Genomic DNA, 16,921 nt, shown 5'->3' on the forward strand with positions numbered 1-16,921 from the left:
TGGTTGAGAGAATGTCAAGCGTGTGCAAAGCTGTCAAGGCAAAAGGTGGCTACTTTGAAGAATCTTAAATATAAATTACATTTAGATTTGTTTAAAACTCCATATGTGTTATTTCATAGTTTTCGATGTCTTCACTATTATTCTACAATGTAGAAAATATTAAAAATAAAGAAAAACTCTTGAATGAGTCTGCATGTCCAAACTTTTGACTGGTACTGTATATTTTTTTTTTTTTTGTGGATTTTGAAAATTCTCCCAAGACCCCATTTTCTTATCAGGTGAAACCATGTGGGGCTGTGAACCCTAGTTTGGGAACCATTGGTGTAAATAGATAGCCCTACATCTAAAAATAACACCCAAGAGAAGAGTGATGTAAATATATGCCAAGGCAGCCCTGAATAATTGATTGTGCTACAGATTGCATCCAGGCCAATAAGGACAACTGACATTAATTGCCACTCTCAAGGACTATTTCTTCTTGAACAGAAATGTACTTCAGACAAGCTATTTTCCCATCCCCTCTGAGACTGTTAACTGGTTTTATGGGTAATTGCTAATCTTAAAGAGCTGTTCCTTCAGCAGTGTAATTATCAAGTAATTACCAATGAGTCACATTCACCTTCTTTGCCATTATTAAACCACCATCCATCCAACACGTGGGACCAAAGAAACGTAGTTACAAAAGAACCACAATTAGAAGTAAAACGTTACATAGAACATGTGAAAGAGAACGGCAAACAGGGTACTTGAAATACACTGCATGTTTGCTTTTTGTGTACTCGGCCTACCCTTATTCAATATGTTTGATCTTCCACGAGTTTCTCTCTGTCATTTCATAGTATATACTACCACCTACTGGTATCATGGTGAATAAAGGCTTTCCCAAGGGGTTCTAGTCTCGATCTCGGTTTCCAAATCTCGGTCTGGGCGCCGCCTCCACCCTTGGTGCACGTTTTAGTTTTACACAGATGAAAGGCCTACTATTGGCTTCTCAATACTGATGACCAGACTTTACATAACAGGTTAGGAGAACTAACGCAGTAGGTTTGAATAATTAAAGTAGCAGGTTAGGAGAATTAACGTTGAATGTAGGTTAAGGGTTAGGTTTAGCTAAAATGCTTACAGTTGTCCCTGACGCAACTCGAACGTGCACGTTTTGGTCCGTACTCAATTTTCTAGACAGTAGCCACAAACGTAGAAGCCAATCAGCAGTGGTGGAAAAAGTACCCCATTTTCATACTTTAGTAAAAGTAATGATACCTTTTAAAGAAAATTACTCAAAGTGAAAGTCACCCAGTAAAATACTACTTGAGTAATAGTCTAAACGTAGTTGGTTTTAAATGTACTTAAATAAAAAGTAAAAGTATAAATTATTTAGAATTTCTTATATTAAGGTTAGGGTTTTATGGTAGGGACGTCACAAGGATCTCGGATTGCATTGTCCATTCCACACCGGTGTCCGTGCAATGCATTGTGGGTAGCTATTGGTCTTCCTGGGCACGAAAATGGCGGATACTGACGAGCCGTAAGTAGCTGCAGAAGTAAACAAGCAAGACATAGCCGTTAACTGCCCGAACGATGCTTTCACATCCCATTAACTGGTTACCTGCTGAAAGCAAAGCATGTATGAACCTTCTTTTATTCTCTCTTTTTAGGGAGAAGAAAAGAAGGAGAGTAGTGGAGCTGACTGAGAAGTTAGTAATGAATTGCTAGAACTGGCAGCAGGTTTGAGAGGGTGAATAGAGCAGGGATTAAAACGCTGTCTCGAATAACTCAGACGGCAGCTAAATCCAAATAAATATATAGCTACGCTAGCTAGTTCTAACTAGCCTACAGTAAATATTTCCTGTTGTTATTGGTCTATAATATAGTATCCCTACAAATGGCTGCTTTGAAACCGATTCAATCATTGAATGGGCTCCCGAGTGGCCCAGCTATCTAAGGCACTGCATCTCAGTGCTAGAGGCGCTGAGACAGTTACTGTAGTGTAGGCTTGTTGGCTAGCTGGCTATCCACTTACTGGCTGCCAATAAGGTACTGTGCTTCTTCCATAGCATGGCACCCTATGTGCAGCGATACACGTTTAAACCATCACAGAGTTATAAACAAAAAACATATGAGACAATAAGATATGTCATAAGGTTGCTGCTAGGTAATCATGACTGTACTTTCTACATATGATTGTTTATAAAATAACAATGTGCTTCTCTGCTATTTGCATGTCTGCTATAAACATGTATGGCAGCTGTTTCTAATTGATAAAACATTTATTAGATAATGAAGTTTTATATTCCTCAAATGTCTCCCCACTGACATATTTAGCTGGACTCCTGTCCTGTGTTCTCTCCAGGATGGTGGTGGATGGGGGCAGCAGAGACGGGGGCGAATGGGACGGACGATGGAACCACATCAATACGTTTCTGGAAAGACCAGGACCTTTCACTCACCCTGACTTTGAGCCGAGCACAGAGGTAATCATCACAGTGCATACTCAAAGTTTGTAAATAAAACAAGGAACAGCACTGAATAGGTTGCAAATAATTTCATACTAAAAGCCATGGTTCATGTCATACCAGAGCTCAGTTGCACATCTGAATACTTTTGATTGTGCTGTGATGGCTTCCTTTATTACTGATTAACCTAACCCTAATGGAACTGTTGCTTATTTCCTTACAGTCGCTCCAGTTTTTGTTAGACACCTGCAAAATACTTGTTATTGGAGCAGGTGGCCTTGGATGTGAACTTCTCAAAGATCTGGTATGATTTCATCTCTTGAATGCACATGCTACTCTACAACATATTTTCCCTTTGCAATGAGTGGCAATGTGAGAGATAGACCTGCACACACTGTTCTGCTAGTAACCGTCAGTTTGCGTATCATATCTTTCATGGAAATGCTGAATAGCCTATTTCTTGAGGAGAAAGATACCCAGTGTAGACTTACTTAAGTAGTTTAATTAGGACACTTATAACAACATTGGTTCTGATAGATATTCACTCTGTCGTTTTCCCATCTTTTGGGGATGCTGTGGACCAGGCCTTGTCAGGTTTTCGTCACATACACGTTGTTGACATGGATACCATTGACGTTTCCAACCTCAACAGACAGTTCCTCTTTAGGTCAGATCATTTGCCTTTCACTTTTTTCTACTCATCCCTTGTCATTATTGGTGTTGTTGATTTTGTACATACAATGCATTCGGAAAGTATTCAGACCACTTGACTTTTTCCACATTTTGTTATGTTACAGCATTATTCTAAAATAGTTTTTTACATTTAAATATCTCAATCTACACACAATACCCCTTAATGACAAAGTGAAAACAGGTTTTTAGAAATGTTTTAAAAACGGGAAATACCCTATTTACATGAGTATTCAGACCCTTTGCAATGAGACTCGAAATTGAACTCAGGTGCATCCTGTTTCCATTGATCATCCTTAAGATGTTTCTACAACTTGATTGGAGTCGACATGTGGTAAATTCAATTGATTGGACATGATTTGGTAAGGCAAACACCTGTCTATATAAGCAAAAACCAAGCCATGAGGTCAAAGGAATTGTCTGTAGTGCTCAAAGGCAGGATTGTGTCAAGGCGCAGATCTGGGGAAGGGTACCAAAACATTTCTGCAGCATTGAAGGTCCCCAAGAACACAGTGGCCTCTATCATTCTTACATGGAATAAGTTTGGAACCACCAAGACTCTTCCTAAAGCTGGCTGCCTGGCTAAACTGAGCAATCGGGGGAGAAGGGCCTTGGTCAGGGAGGTGACCTAGAACTTGATGGTAACTCTGAAAGAGCTCCAGAGTTCCTCTGTGGGAATGGGAGAACCCTTCAGGAGGGCCACCATCTCTGCAGCACTCAATCAGTCCAGATGGAAGCTACTCCTCAGTAAAATGGCACATGACAACCCGCTTGGAGTTTTCCAAAAGGCACCTAAAGGACTCTCAGACCATGAGAAACAACATTGGTACACAAACGGGTCTGATGAAACCAAGATTGAACTCTTTGGCCTGAATGCCAAGTGTCATGTCTGAAGGAAACCTGGCACCAGCAGGTTTGGAAGCATGGTGGTGGTAGCAGCATCATGCTGTGGGGTTGTTTTTCAGCGGCAGGGACTAGGAGACTTGTCAAGATCGAGGGAAAGATGAACGGAGCAAAGTACAGAGAGATCCTCGATGAAAACCTGCTCCAGAGTGTTCAGGACCTCAGACTGGAGTGATGGTTCAGCTTCCAACAGGACAATGACCCTAAGCACAGCCAAGACAACGCAGGAGTGGCTTCGGGACAAGTCTCTGAATGTCCTTGAGTGGCCCAGCCAGAGCCCGGACTTGAACCTGATCAAACATCTCTTGAGAGACCTGAAAATAGCTGTGCAGCAACACTCCCCATCCAACCTGACAGCACTTGAGAGGATCTGCAGAGAAGAATGGGAGAAACTCCCGAAATTCAGGTATGACAAGCTTTTAGCATCATAACCAAGAAGACTCGAGAGGCTGTAATCGCTGCCTAAGGTGCGTCAACAAAGTACTAAGGGTCTGAATACTTATGTAAATGATATATTTCCGTTTTTATTTTTAATACATTTGCAAACATTTCTAAAAACCTGTTTTTGCTTTGTCATTGTGGGGTATTATGTGTAGATTGATGAGGGGAAAAAACAATTTAATCAATTTTAGAATAAGGCTGTAACGTAACAAAATGTGGAAAAAGTCAAGGGGTCTGAATACTTTCCAAATGCACTATACTTTTTCTAATGGATGGTATGTGTATCTCTGAAGGCTAAAGGATGTGGGTCGGCCAAAGGCAGACATTGCAGCGGATTTTATCAATGGACGCATTCCAGGATGCAACGTGGTCCCGTATCCTTTGGAGATGAAGTAAAATGGATGATTTGGGAGTTGATTTATAATAATGATAATAATAATAATATATAATACATTATTATTATAGCCCAGGTTAATAAAAAAAAAAGTTTGTCACATACACCCGGATAGGTGTTGTTTTACAGGATCAGCCATAGTACTGCGCCCCTGGAGCAAATTAGGTTTAAGTGCCTTGCTCAAGGGCACATTGACAGATTTTTCACATTTTCGGCTCGGGTATTCAAATCAGGACGCTTTCGGTTACTGGCCCAACACTGTAACCGCTAGGCTACCTGCTTCCCTAATCTACTGATATCCTTATAAAATTGCACAGCCATTTCAAGAAAATACAAGACTTTGATGAGTCGTTTTATAGACGTAAGTCCTGGGATTCGTCTATCCTCGTCCTCTTTCAGATGACTCATTATAGGAAATATCAAATTAGCTGTATGTTTTGTTTCATTTTAAATAATTACAGCTTTGTCTCCCTCACACAGAATTCCACATAATAGTTTGTGGACTCGACTCCATAATCGCCAGGAGATGGATGAATGGCATGTTGGTATGTTATTACAAAATGTATTCTAAGTTAAATATAGATCAAGTGGAATGCAATCTAGTGCTCACTTGTTCGAGTACCCTTATGTCCTGCACAGATTTCCATGATCAATCTATAAAAAGCCAGTCCATTAGATATAAAAAAAAACCTGATTGTTAAACAGAGATCAGTTGGTCTGCCTTTTTCACAATTTACCCTGTGTGATTTTCCATTCCTCTCTAGCTGTCTCTGCTGGTTTATGAAGACGGGGTGCTGGACCCCAGCTCCATCATCCCGCTGATTGACGGGGGGACAGAGGGCTTCAAGGGAAACGCTCGGGTCATCTTCCCTGGCATGACTGCCTGCATCGACTGCACCCTGGAGCTCTACCCACCACAGGTGTGCTAGCTTTTGTTTTACGTCCAGATGTATCAGGATGGCTATTCTTTTTATTCCGGGATCTAATGTGTTGCTTCCTCTAAATATGTTTATTTTCTCAGATTAACTTCCCCATGTGTACGATAGCCTCCATGCCCCGGTTACCAGAACATTGTGTTGAGTATGTCCGCATGCTGCTGTGGCCTAAAGAGAAACCCTTCGGAGGTATGTACCCAATCAGCTTGTTAACATGCTTATTTGACCAGATATTACTGTGCCTTCGTTTTCTCACAGATTATTTTTTGATTCAAATATGTTAATGCTCCATAAGGAGTGACAGATTTATTTCAATAGTAGTACCAGCCATAGGTACAGTGGCAAGAAAAAGTATGTGAACCCTTTGGAATTACCTGGATTTCTGCATAAATTGGTCATAAAATTTGATCTGATCTTCATCTAAGTCACAACAATAGACAAATACAGTCTTCTTAAACTAATAACATACAAACAATTACACGTTTTCATATCTTTATTGAACACAACGTGTAAACATTCATAATGCAGGTTTGTGAACCCTCGGATTTAATAACTGGTTGACACTCCTTTGGCAGCAATAACCTCAACCAAACGTTTTCTGTAGTTGCGGATCAGACCTGCACAACGGTCAGGAGGAATTTTGGACCCTTCCTCTTTACAAAACTGTTTCAGTTCAGCAATATTCTTAGGATGTCGCGGTTATGCCACAACATCTCAATCGGGTTGTGGTCAGTACTCTGACTGGGCCATTCCAGAAGGTGTATTTTCTTCTGTTGAAGCCATTCTGTTGTTGATTTACTTCTGTGTTTTAGGTTGTTGTCCTGTTGCATCACCCAACTTCTGTTGAGCTTCAATTGGCGGACAGATGTAAAAAAAAATATATATATTTAACCTTTATTTAACTAGGCAAGTCAGTTAAGAACAGTGTAACAGTATAGCTTCCGTCCCTCTCGGCTCGAACCAGCAACACGACGACAACAGCCACCACATCGAAGCAGCGTTACCCATGCAGAGCAAGGGAAACAACCACCCCAAGGCTCAGAGCGTGTGAAGTTTGAAACACTATTAGCAAGTGCTAACTAGCCAGCCATTTCACTTCGGTCACACCAGCCTCATCTCGGGAGTTGATAGGTTTGAAGTCATAAACAACGCAATGCTTGACGCACAACGAGGAGCTGCTAGCAAAACGCACAAAAGTGCTGTTTGAATGAATGTTTACGCGCCTGCTTCTGCCTACCACCGCTCAGTCAGATACTTAGATACTTGTATGCTTGGATGCTCAGTCAGATTATATGCAACACAGGAGACGCTAGATAATATCTAGTAATATCATCGACCATGTGTAGTTAACTAGTGATTATGATTGATTGTTTTTTATAAGATAAGTTTAATGCTAGCTAGCAACTTACCTTGGCTTACTGCATTTGCGTAACAGGCAGTCAGTCTCCTTGTGGAGTGCAACGAGAGAGAGGCAGGTCATTATTGCATTGGACTAGTTGGACTAGACTGCAAGAACTGGATCCCCCGAACTGACAAGGTGAAAAGTCTTTCTGCGCCTGAACGAGGCAGTTAACCCACTGTTCCTAGGCCGTCGTTGAAAATAAGAATGTGTTCTTAACTGACTTGCCTAGTTAAATAAAGATTAAATAAAGGTTGTTCCGATTGTTCCGATTGTTATAAAAACTTGAAATCGGCCCTAATTAATCGGCCAATCTGATTAATCAGTCGACCTATAACAGAGATGTTAGCATGTTCCAAAGATTTCTGTAAGCCTTTATCTGACACTCTAGGATTCTTCTTAACCTCATTGAGTTCTGTGTTGTGCTCTTGCAGTCATCTTTGCAGGACGGCCACTCCTAGGGAGAGTAGCAACAGTGCTGAACTTTCTCCATTTATAGACAATTTGTCCTACCATGGATTGATGAACATCAAGGCTTTCATAGATACTTTTGTAACCCTTAAACCAATTCTTAATCTTAGGTCTTCTGAGATCTCTTTTGTTCGAGGCATGGTTCACATCAGGCAATGCTTCATGTGAATAACAAACTCACATTTTGTGAGTGTTTTTTATATTGCAGGGCAGCTCTAACAAACATCTCCAATCTCTTCTCATTGATTGGACTCTAGGTTATCGGATTCTTGGCTCCAATTAGCTTTTGGAGAAGTCATTAGCCTAGGGGTTCACATACGTTTTCCAACCTACACTCTGAATGTTTAAATGATGTATTCAATATAGACAAGAAAAACACAATAATTTGTGTGTTATTAGTTTAAGCACACTATGTTTGTCTATTGTTGTGACTTAGAGGAAGATCAGATCACATTTTGGTGAAAGAAATCCAGGTAATTCCAAAGGGTTCACATACTTTTTTTTTTGCAACTGTACATGAAGATCCCTTAACATTTCTATCCTGATTGTGTGTTGTATTGTCAGATGGTGTGGGGCTGGATGCAGATGACCCGGAGCACATCCAGTGGGTGTACCAGAAGTCTCAGGAGCGGGCAGCAGAGTTCAGTATCACAGGAGTCACCTACAGACTCACCCAGGGTGAGAACACACATTCTGCAATACTGAATTGTGCTCCTATTCTTGGACCTCCATAAGGATCTGACTAGGGTTGAATACCGGGAAACGGGTTACTGAGATTTCATGCTTAAACCCACTCCATATCTCTTAATCAATTCCATTCAAATTGCATTCAAAATAGATCATCCTGTTAAAGATGGTTATATATCTCTCAATGTCCTAGCCTACCTCTTTCAGGTAATAAAGTCAATAGAGTATTAGCTGTATATTTAGCTAAGGAATGATGGGTTATGCATGAGCTTCAAACTTATAGCCTCTGTCTCTTGCGCAATACTCACCTGTGCTCCCCTGGCCTCTCCTTTAAAAAACACCCCATAGCTCTTGGAGTTTCACAAAAAGCTTAATCGGTGGAGGGGGGGCATTTCTTACACTAATAGCTTTTTCAAAGACTTGAACATGTAATGCTAAATAAAGCAGCCAATTGAACGCACAGGGAGTTTGAATCAAGAGAGAACGCACGATGGCGGTAGGCTATAACATGTTTGTTTTTTTTATTCAGACCTGTACACCCATATCCATTCAATCTTCATGAAGAGAAGTGAAAGTCTACATCTTATTTTAGTCTTATATTATTCAAGCATTCCATTACAAAGATTAAGATAAGGAAAACAGAACGTTTCATTTCAGAAAGAAAACGCTGCGTAGAAATATGCTCATCCATTTATTCAGCAATGAATAATGCATGTCTTGGCGATATAGCCTCTGCTCCTCCAGGGTAACTCACTGCCCGAGTAAAGCAGTCATATAAAATATGGCTGACGAGCAATGAGTGTGGTAAGCTATACCAATCCCCCTAACAGGAACAGGGAACCTAACAGGTGGAGGCTGGGGTGGGAGCAAGAATACTGCACAAACTCATGTATGTTTCACAAGCTCAGAAGCAATGCATTGTAGCAGCAGAGGATCAGAGTGAAGCTGGGATCAATTGAGAACCCGTAGCGGCGCCGATGCAGAATTGGACGGCCTATAACTCAGAGCTATCCCCCAGTGCTGACGAAGGAACCAGAACCGTGATGAGTTCCAGTATTTTGTCATTGGTTGCCAGCATCAATGTTGAGGTTCGCCAGGTGCTGCCCGTGCTCAGCATGCCGGCAGCACAACATGAGAGGACAAAGCAGTGTTATTTCTGATGATGACGACAATGTTCCACATATGAGACGCCGTAATGCAAACAGAACTTAAGAGATCATGTAAGATTGAAGGGAAGGAACATTTAGTGTAATCATACTGAAGTACCCCTAATGCCATCATACGGACCACCACTGGAACAGCATAATGTAAACCCAACACCGTTGCCTTAATGTGAACTCAAACTTGTGCTACTGAGAGAGAGGAGCGATACTGATATGCATGTTTGTTGCCTCTCCGTAGGCCATGAAGAGTAGGCAGACAGATGGATTCTTGAGCAGACTGCATGCTGAAAGGTCCTAACTCTCAATATGAACTGAACCCCTGCTATTGGAACATAAGGCACATTTGCCCTCCTGAAATTGGAATAGAAAAGGCATACGTGGTTATATAACAGAAGACATTGCACAGATCGAAGACCATACAGTAGACGATACTGATATGCATGTTTGTTGCCTCTCCGTAGGCCATGAAGAGTAGGCAGACAGATGGATTCTTGAGCAGACTGCATGCTGAAAGGTCCTAACTGAGCACAGCTCAGCCATGACATACAGTTTCATTACATAGCATAACATACAGTATTACTAACGAACCCCCAAAACCACAACTAACATTGGCGACGTACCCACCTTTTCTAAATAGCCTAATGTCCTACTGAAATTGTTCAGCAGTAGTTGATGCATCTGCAGCATGCACAGTGAGACTGACCTGATAATCAAAACCTAGACCTACAAATAGTCTACTTGAGCTGAAAGCTAATGTCTAACGGTATATTCTGGTAAACCAAAAGAGAGGAATAAATGACCTAATAACAAGAGAAATAGATTACTAGATAATAAGCCTGTATATTCAGTGCATTCGGAAAGTATTCAAACCCCTTGATTTTTTCCACATTTTGTTACGCTACAGCCTTTTTCTAAAATACCTTCATTTATTTCCCCCCCTCAATCTGCACACAATACCCCATAATGACAAAGTAAAAACAAAAACAACCTTTATTCAGTACTTTGTTGAAGCACCTTTGGCAGCGATTACAGCCTCGAGTCTTCTTGGGTGTGACGCTAAAAGCTTGGCACACCTGTATTTGGGGAGTTTCTCCCATTCTTCTCTGCAGATCATCTCAAGGGCTGTCAGGTTGGATTGGGAGCGTCGCTGCACAGCTATTGTCAGGTCTCTCCAGAGATGTTCGATCGGGTTCAAGTCCGAGGGCTCTGTCTGGGCCTCTTAAGGACATTCAGAGACTTGTCCTGAGGCCACTCCTGCGTTGTATTGACTGTGTGCTTAGTGTTGTTGTCCTTTTGGAAGGTGAACCTTTGCCCCAGTCTGAGGTCCTGAGTGCTCTGGAGCAGGTTTTCATCAAGGATCTCTCTGTACTTTGCTCCGTTAATCTTTCCCTCAATCCTGATTAGTCTCCCTGTCCCTGCTGCTGAAAAACATCCCCACAGCATGATGCTGACACCACCATGCTTCACCGTAGGGATGGTGCCAGGTTTCCTCCAGATGTGACGCTTGGCATTCAGACCAAAGAGTTCCATCTTGGTTTCATCAGACCAGAGAATCTTGTTTCTCATGGTCTGAGAGTCCTTTAGGTGCCTTTTGGCAGACTCCAAGTGGGCTGTCATGTGTCTTTTACTGAGAAGTGGCTTCTGTCTGGCCACTCTACCAAAAGACCTGATTGGTAGAGTGCTGCATAGATGGTTGTCCTTCTGGAAGGTTCTCCCATCTCCACAGAGAAACTCTGGTCCCGTACCCCTTCAAACATTCAACCTCCAGCTGCGTACCCCTTCTAGCACCAGGGTCAGCGCACTCTCATATGTTGTTTTTTGCCATCGTTGTAAGCCTGCCACACACACACACTATATGATACATTTGTAAAACATAAGAATGAGTATGAGTTTTTGTCAGAACAGTGACAAAGAGCTCTTATAGGACCAATATATTTTGATTTGTTTACCATTTCATGGTTTTGATGTTTTCACTGTTATTCTACAATGTAGAAAATAATAAATACATTAAGAAAAACCCTTGAATGAGTAGGTGTTCTAAAAATGTTGACCGGTAGTATTGTCACAGTGAATGTTTTCTTTTTGTACACGTGCTACAGGTGTTGTAAAGAGGATCATCCCGGCTGTGGCGTCCACAAATGCAGTCATTGCTGGTAAATGAGTACACACTAAAGGAAATGTCAACGTTTTATTTGGCTAGTTTTATTTGTGCATAAAGGGTTTTACGAGCTAGATTAAACATTAGGCAGCATTGTGATAGGACTTTCTGTATTTACTATTAGTAAATAGAAATGTCTTTAGCTAATTACGTTTTGACCCCATTTTAGCTGCTTGTGCCACGGAGGTCTTCAAAATAGCATCAAGGTGAGTTTTCAATTGCTGATTTACTACTAAACCAGTCCATAAGTACATGGAAGTGCATATGCATTACACAACAGCTTCATGACTTTCCGCTTTGTCTGCAGTGCCTACATTCCTCTGAACAACTACATGGTGTTCAATGACGTTGATGGTCTGTATACCTATACGTTTGAGGCAGAGCGAAAGGTGGGTTTTCTGTGTACTGGGATTTCTGTGTACAGCTCTCAGGTTAACAATGGTATGATGAAAGGTAACTGGTAATACATTTTTGTCTAATACCTCTATATTTGTTTGAAATGTCAGGAGAACTGTTCATCCTGCAGCCAAGTCCCCCAGGACCTGCACTTCTCTCCGTCAGCCAAGCTCCAGGAGGTGGTCGATTACCTGACTGAAAACGCTTCTCTGTAAGTTCACCTGCCACGTAGGTGTTATGTTTCCTGAAATCTGTGACCCCCAATGTGATATTATACAGTAGTTTGGACTGCGTCTTGGTCATAATGACATTCACAACTGTACATTTTTCAGACAAATGAAATCTCCAGCCATCACTGCGACATTGGAAGGAAAAAATAAAACATTGTATTTGCAGGTGAATTTTCACATTTTGATATGCAATATGTAAAGTTTTTTTTGTTCTGATCATGGTGAAAAGAATAGTCTTGAGCAGGCATACAAGTAGTTGGCTGGCTATTGACTCATATTTTGTTTTGACAGACTGTCGCGTCAATTGAACAGAGGACACGCCCCAATCTGAGCAAGTCACTGAAAGGTGAGGTCCCTAATTGTAATATATGCCATGTAGGTTTGATAAAGGTTTAATAGTGTTTCATATTGATGACATTATGCTTACCCAGCCTTCATTACTGTCTATAGTGTGTGCTTCTAGTCCTCTTTGTGGTTGGACTCATTCTTGTAATTAACATTTTTTCCCCAGAGCTGGGTCTGTTAGATGGGCAGGAGCTGGCCGTAGCTGATGTCACCACTCCCCAGACTCTGCTCTTCAAACTCAGCTTTACCTCTTAGGACCAGCATGTTTTCCCCAACATCAAACACCAGACGTCTTTGTTATTACTTTTCTAACAGAGTACCGGGTATTTGAAACGGCAAATAAACTAGAAGTTTTACAGTGTATTTAAGTGAATATGTAAATAAATGTATTTCATATCCAGTTCTCTGACATACTTGTAGACTCAGGTCTATGAATGCATTTGGTTGTCATATTTTATCATATCTGCAACTGTTTGTGATGCATTTGCGTTATATGCACTGCAACCTCTCAAGCTCTCTTACACTGGAGAAAAAAACAGTACCATATTTAAATTGATTTCTCTTACAGTTTCTTGTGAGTTTAATTTATTTTAATTTCGTTGCAGTAACTCCTTCATGGGGTTTTGCACACCCAGACACAACCGGAATAAATGTTTTCCTGTACAATACATGTCTTCTGTGTTAGTTATGACTGAGACTTCAGGCTGAGTGGGCAAATTGTTTGCCTTGTTGTATATCCATTATGTTATTGTGCAAATATTGTAGTGTTAATGAATGTGCTGACTCTGCAATTTACCCAGAACATTTTTTGTTAACATTCAAATGATGTCTGTACCCAGTAATAATTATACTTCCAAGTTGTTTAATTGGTGCATGCACAGTTTTAAGCTTTAATGTGAAGAAGGTACTACTCCAATAAATATACATGTATTTTCTGAATATTTGCCAGTCCTCCCAGTCTCAAAGCAACTCAAAGGTCAACTCCAGACGCTCAAGCGTGTCATCTGTCAAGAGACAAGAGGCTGCGGCGGAAGTTGCTGCTAACCAAGCAGCTTTATAAGTAATGGTTAAGCAAGAACGCCAACTAGAAGAGCTTCAGAGACTCGAAGATGAAGTTAAGAAGAGGACAGCGGAGCAAGAAGCTGAGGCTGTGAAACGCAACTTAGAAGAAGCTAGGCTGCGAGTCAAGTTAGAGGTAGAAAATGCTGCCAGGCGAAGACGCTAGAAGACAAGCGTAGAGAGTTAGAGCGCCTAGAAGTGCTCAAGAAACTAAATGCTGCCAATGCGTGGATGCAAGTGTATGAGCAAGATGAAAACTCAAGAGGACGAGAAGAGAGAACTGCTCTCTAACTGCAAATCTGTGAAAAAAGTAATGCACAGAAGTGGCTCATTTCACAGTCTCTCACCAAAACATGTTGTGACAAGCACACAACAAGAAGATGGCACCAAGACCATGTTCAGGTTACGAACGGAATCAATCAGTGAAAGCCGCCTCCCCATACCAGAACCAGTAACATTCAATGGAGAACCACTCTCGTTCACTGACTGGAAGGTCTCTTTTCAGACTCTGATAGACAGGAAGAACATACCAGCAACTGAGAAGATATATTACTTAAGATAATATGTCGGTGGGACTGCCAAGAAAGCCATCGAAAGATACTTTATGTTAGGAACAGAGTCAGCCTGCCATGCTGCGTGGACCATTCTTGAAGAAAGGTACGAAAACAAATTCCTCATCGCCAAGTCCTTCAGAGATAAGCTCAATGCATGGCCTAAGATAGGATCCAAGGACAGTCTTGAACTTAGAGACCTTGTAGACTTTCTTCGCAGCTGTGAGGCTGCTATGTCTCAGAGTAAGGGCCTGGAGGTGCTTAATGACTGTAATGAAAACCAAAAGATCCTCGCTAAACGTCCAGATTGTCTAACTTCAAGATGGAATATAAAGGTTATAGACATCTTAGAAGAAACTGAGACCTTTCCAAGTTTCAGTCAGTTTGTGAAGTTTCTCACGAGAGAAGCAAAGATCGCTTGCAATCCTGTAACATCCCTTCATTCTTTGAAACCAAGCGAAGATGGAAAACCTAAGACGCCAAGGATTCAAAGCCCCGGAGCCTGGGTATTAGCAACTAACTCTGATGAGAAAGATACTGTTACTAGTTGTGTCTTCTGTGAGAAGTCAGGTCACAGTCTCCACAAATGCTGGAAATTCATGGATAAGCCCACCGCAGAGCGACATAAATTTGTTCAAGAGAATAAATTGTGCTTTGGCTGTTTAACCTGTCTGGGAATGGAACCCCTCGCCAACAGCCAATGAAATTGCAGGGCACCAAATACAAATCAACAGAAATCTCATAAATCAAATTTCTCAAACATACAAGTATAAGGCACCATTTTAAAGATACAATTCTCGTTAATCCAGCCACAGTGTCTGATTTTAAAAATCCTTTACAGCGAAAGCTCCACAAACAATTATATTAGGTCACCACCAAGTCGCAGAAAAACCCATCCATTTTTCCAGCCAAAAAGAGGAGTCACAAAAAGCACAAATAGAGATAAAATTAATCACTAACCTTTGATGATCTTCATCAGATGACACTCATAGGACTTCATGTTACACGTGTTACATGTTACATACATGTATGTTTTGTTCGATAAAGTGCAAATTTATCTCCAAAAATCTAATTTTACATTGGCGTGTTATGTTCAGTAGTTTCAAAACATGCGGTGATTTTGCAGAGCCAGATCAATTCACAGAAATACTCATTATAAATGTTGATGAAAATTCAAGTGTTATGCATGGAACTTTAGATAAACTGCTCCTTCATGCAACCGCTGTGTCAGATTTCCAAAAAACTTTACGGAAAAAGCGTAATCTGAGTACGGCGCTCAGAGCCCAAAACAGCCAAAATAAATATCCGCCATGTTGCGCAGTCAACATTAGTCAGAAATAGCATTGTAGCACATCAAAATGTACTCCCAGGAATCCCAGTCCCACAATAAATGTTTGATTTGTTCGATAAAGTTCATCATTTATGTCCATATACAGTGCCTTCTGAAAGTATTCGGCCCCCTTGAACTTTGCGACCTTTTGCCACATTTCAGGCTTCAAACATAAAGATATAAAACTGTATTTTTTTGTGAAGAATCAACAACAAGTGGGACACAATCATGAAGTGGAACGACATTTATTGGATATTTCAAACTTTTTTAACAAATCAAAAACTGAAAAATTGGGCGAGCAAAATTATTCAGCCCCCTGAAGTTAATACTTTGTAGCGGCACCTTTTGCTGCGATTACAGCTGTAAGTCGCTCGGGGTATGTCTCTATCAGTTTTGCACATCGAGAGACTGAAATTGTTTCCCATTCCTCCTTGCAAAACAGCTCGAGCTCAGTGAGGTTGGATGGAGAGCATTTGTGAACAGCAGTTTTCAGTTCTTTCCACAGATTCTCGATTGGATTCAGGTCTGGACTTTGACTTGGCCATTCTAACACCTGGATATGTTTATTTTTTAACCATTCCATTGTAGATTTTGCTTTTTGTTTTGGATCATTGTATTGTTGGAAGACAAATCTCCATCCCAGTCTCAGGTCTTTTGCAGACTCCATCAGGTTTTCTTCCAGAATGGTCCTGTATTTGGCTCCATCCATCTTCCCATCAATTTTAACCATCTTCCCTGTCCCTGCTGAAGAAAAGCAGGCCCAAACCATGATGCTGCCACCACCATGTTTGACAGTGGGGATGGTGTGTTCAGGGTGATGAGCTGTGTTGCTTTTACGCCAAACATAACGTTTTGCATTGTTGCCAAAAAGTTCAATTTTGGTTTCATCTGACCAGAGCACCGTCTTCCACATGTTTGGTGTGTCTCCCAGGTGGCTTGTGGCAAACTTTAAACAGCACTTTTTATGGATATCTTTAAGAAATGGCTTTCTTCTTGCCACTCTTCCATAAAGGCCAGATTTGTGCAATATACGACTGATTGTTGTCCTATGGACAGAGTCTCCCACCTCAGCTGTAGTTCTCTGCAGTTCATCCAGAGTGATCATGGGCCTCTTGGCTGCATCTCTGATCAGTCTTCTCCTTGTATGAGCTGAAAGTTTAGAGGGACGGCCAGGTCTTGGTAGATTTGCAGTGGTCTGATACTCCTTCCATTTCAATATTATCGCTTGCACAGTGCTCCTTGGGATGTTTAAAGCTTGGGAAATCTTTTTGTATCCAAATCCGGCTTTAAACTTCTTCACAACAGTATCTCGGACC

General features: G+C 41.2%; 1 protein-coding gene across 3 annotated transcripts; it reads left to right on the forward strand.

Moving 5' to 3' along the window:
- The first annotated feature begins 1,421 nt into the window (after positions 1-1,421).
- LOC112254425 (NEDD8-activating enzyme E1 catalytic subunit) lies at positions 1,422-13,333 on the forward strand. 3 transcript variants are annotated; one of them, XM_024427004.2, is made up of 18 exons: positions 1,426-1,525; positions 1,656-1,694; positions 2,351-2,471; positions 2,677-2,757; positions 3,038-3,120; positions 4,781-4,861; positions 5,199-5,242; positions 5,362-5,426; positions 5,646-5,801; positions 5,903-6,005; positions 8,251-8,364; positions 11,636-11,689; positions 11,864-11,900; positions 12,002-12,083; positions 12,201-12,301; positions 12,423-12,486; positions 12,612-12,666; positions 12,832-13,333. In XM_024427004.2, exons 1-18 carry the CDS (start codon positions 1,506-1,508, stop codon positions 12,918-12,920), a joined length of 1,389 nt encoding a protein of 462 aa, XP_024282772.1. In that variant the 5' UTR covers positions 1,426-1,505; the 3' UTR covers positions 12,921-13,333. The 3 variants fall into 3 exon arrangements, with proteins under 3 accessions (XP_024282773.1, XP_024282772.1, XP_024282774.1); XM_024427005.2 differs by lacking the exon at positions 1,656-1,694 and having other exon boundaries at positions 1,422-1,525; XM_024427006.2 differs by lacking the exons at positions 1,426-1,525; positions 1,656-1,694 and adding an exon at positions 1,602-1,624.
- The last annotated feature ends 3,588 nt before the right edge of the window (positions 13,334-16,921 follow it).

Source organism: Oncorhynchus tshawytscha, linkage group LG07 (genome assembly GCF_018296145.1).
Source record: "Oncorhynchus tshawytscha isolate Ot180627B linkage group LG07, Otsh_v2.0, whole genome shotgun sequence".
NCBI lineage: Eukaryota > Metazoa > Chordata > Actinopteri > Salmoniformes > Salmonidae > Oncorhynchus > Oncorhynchus tshawytscha.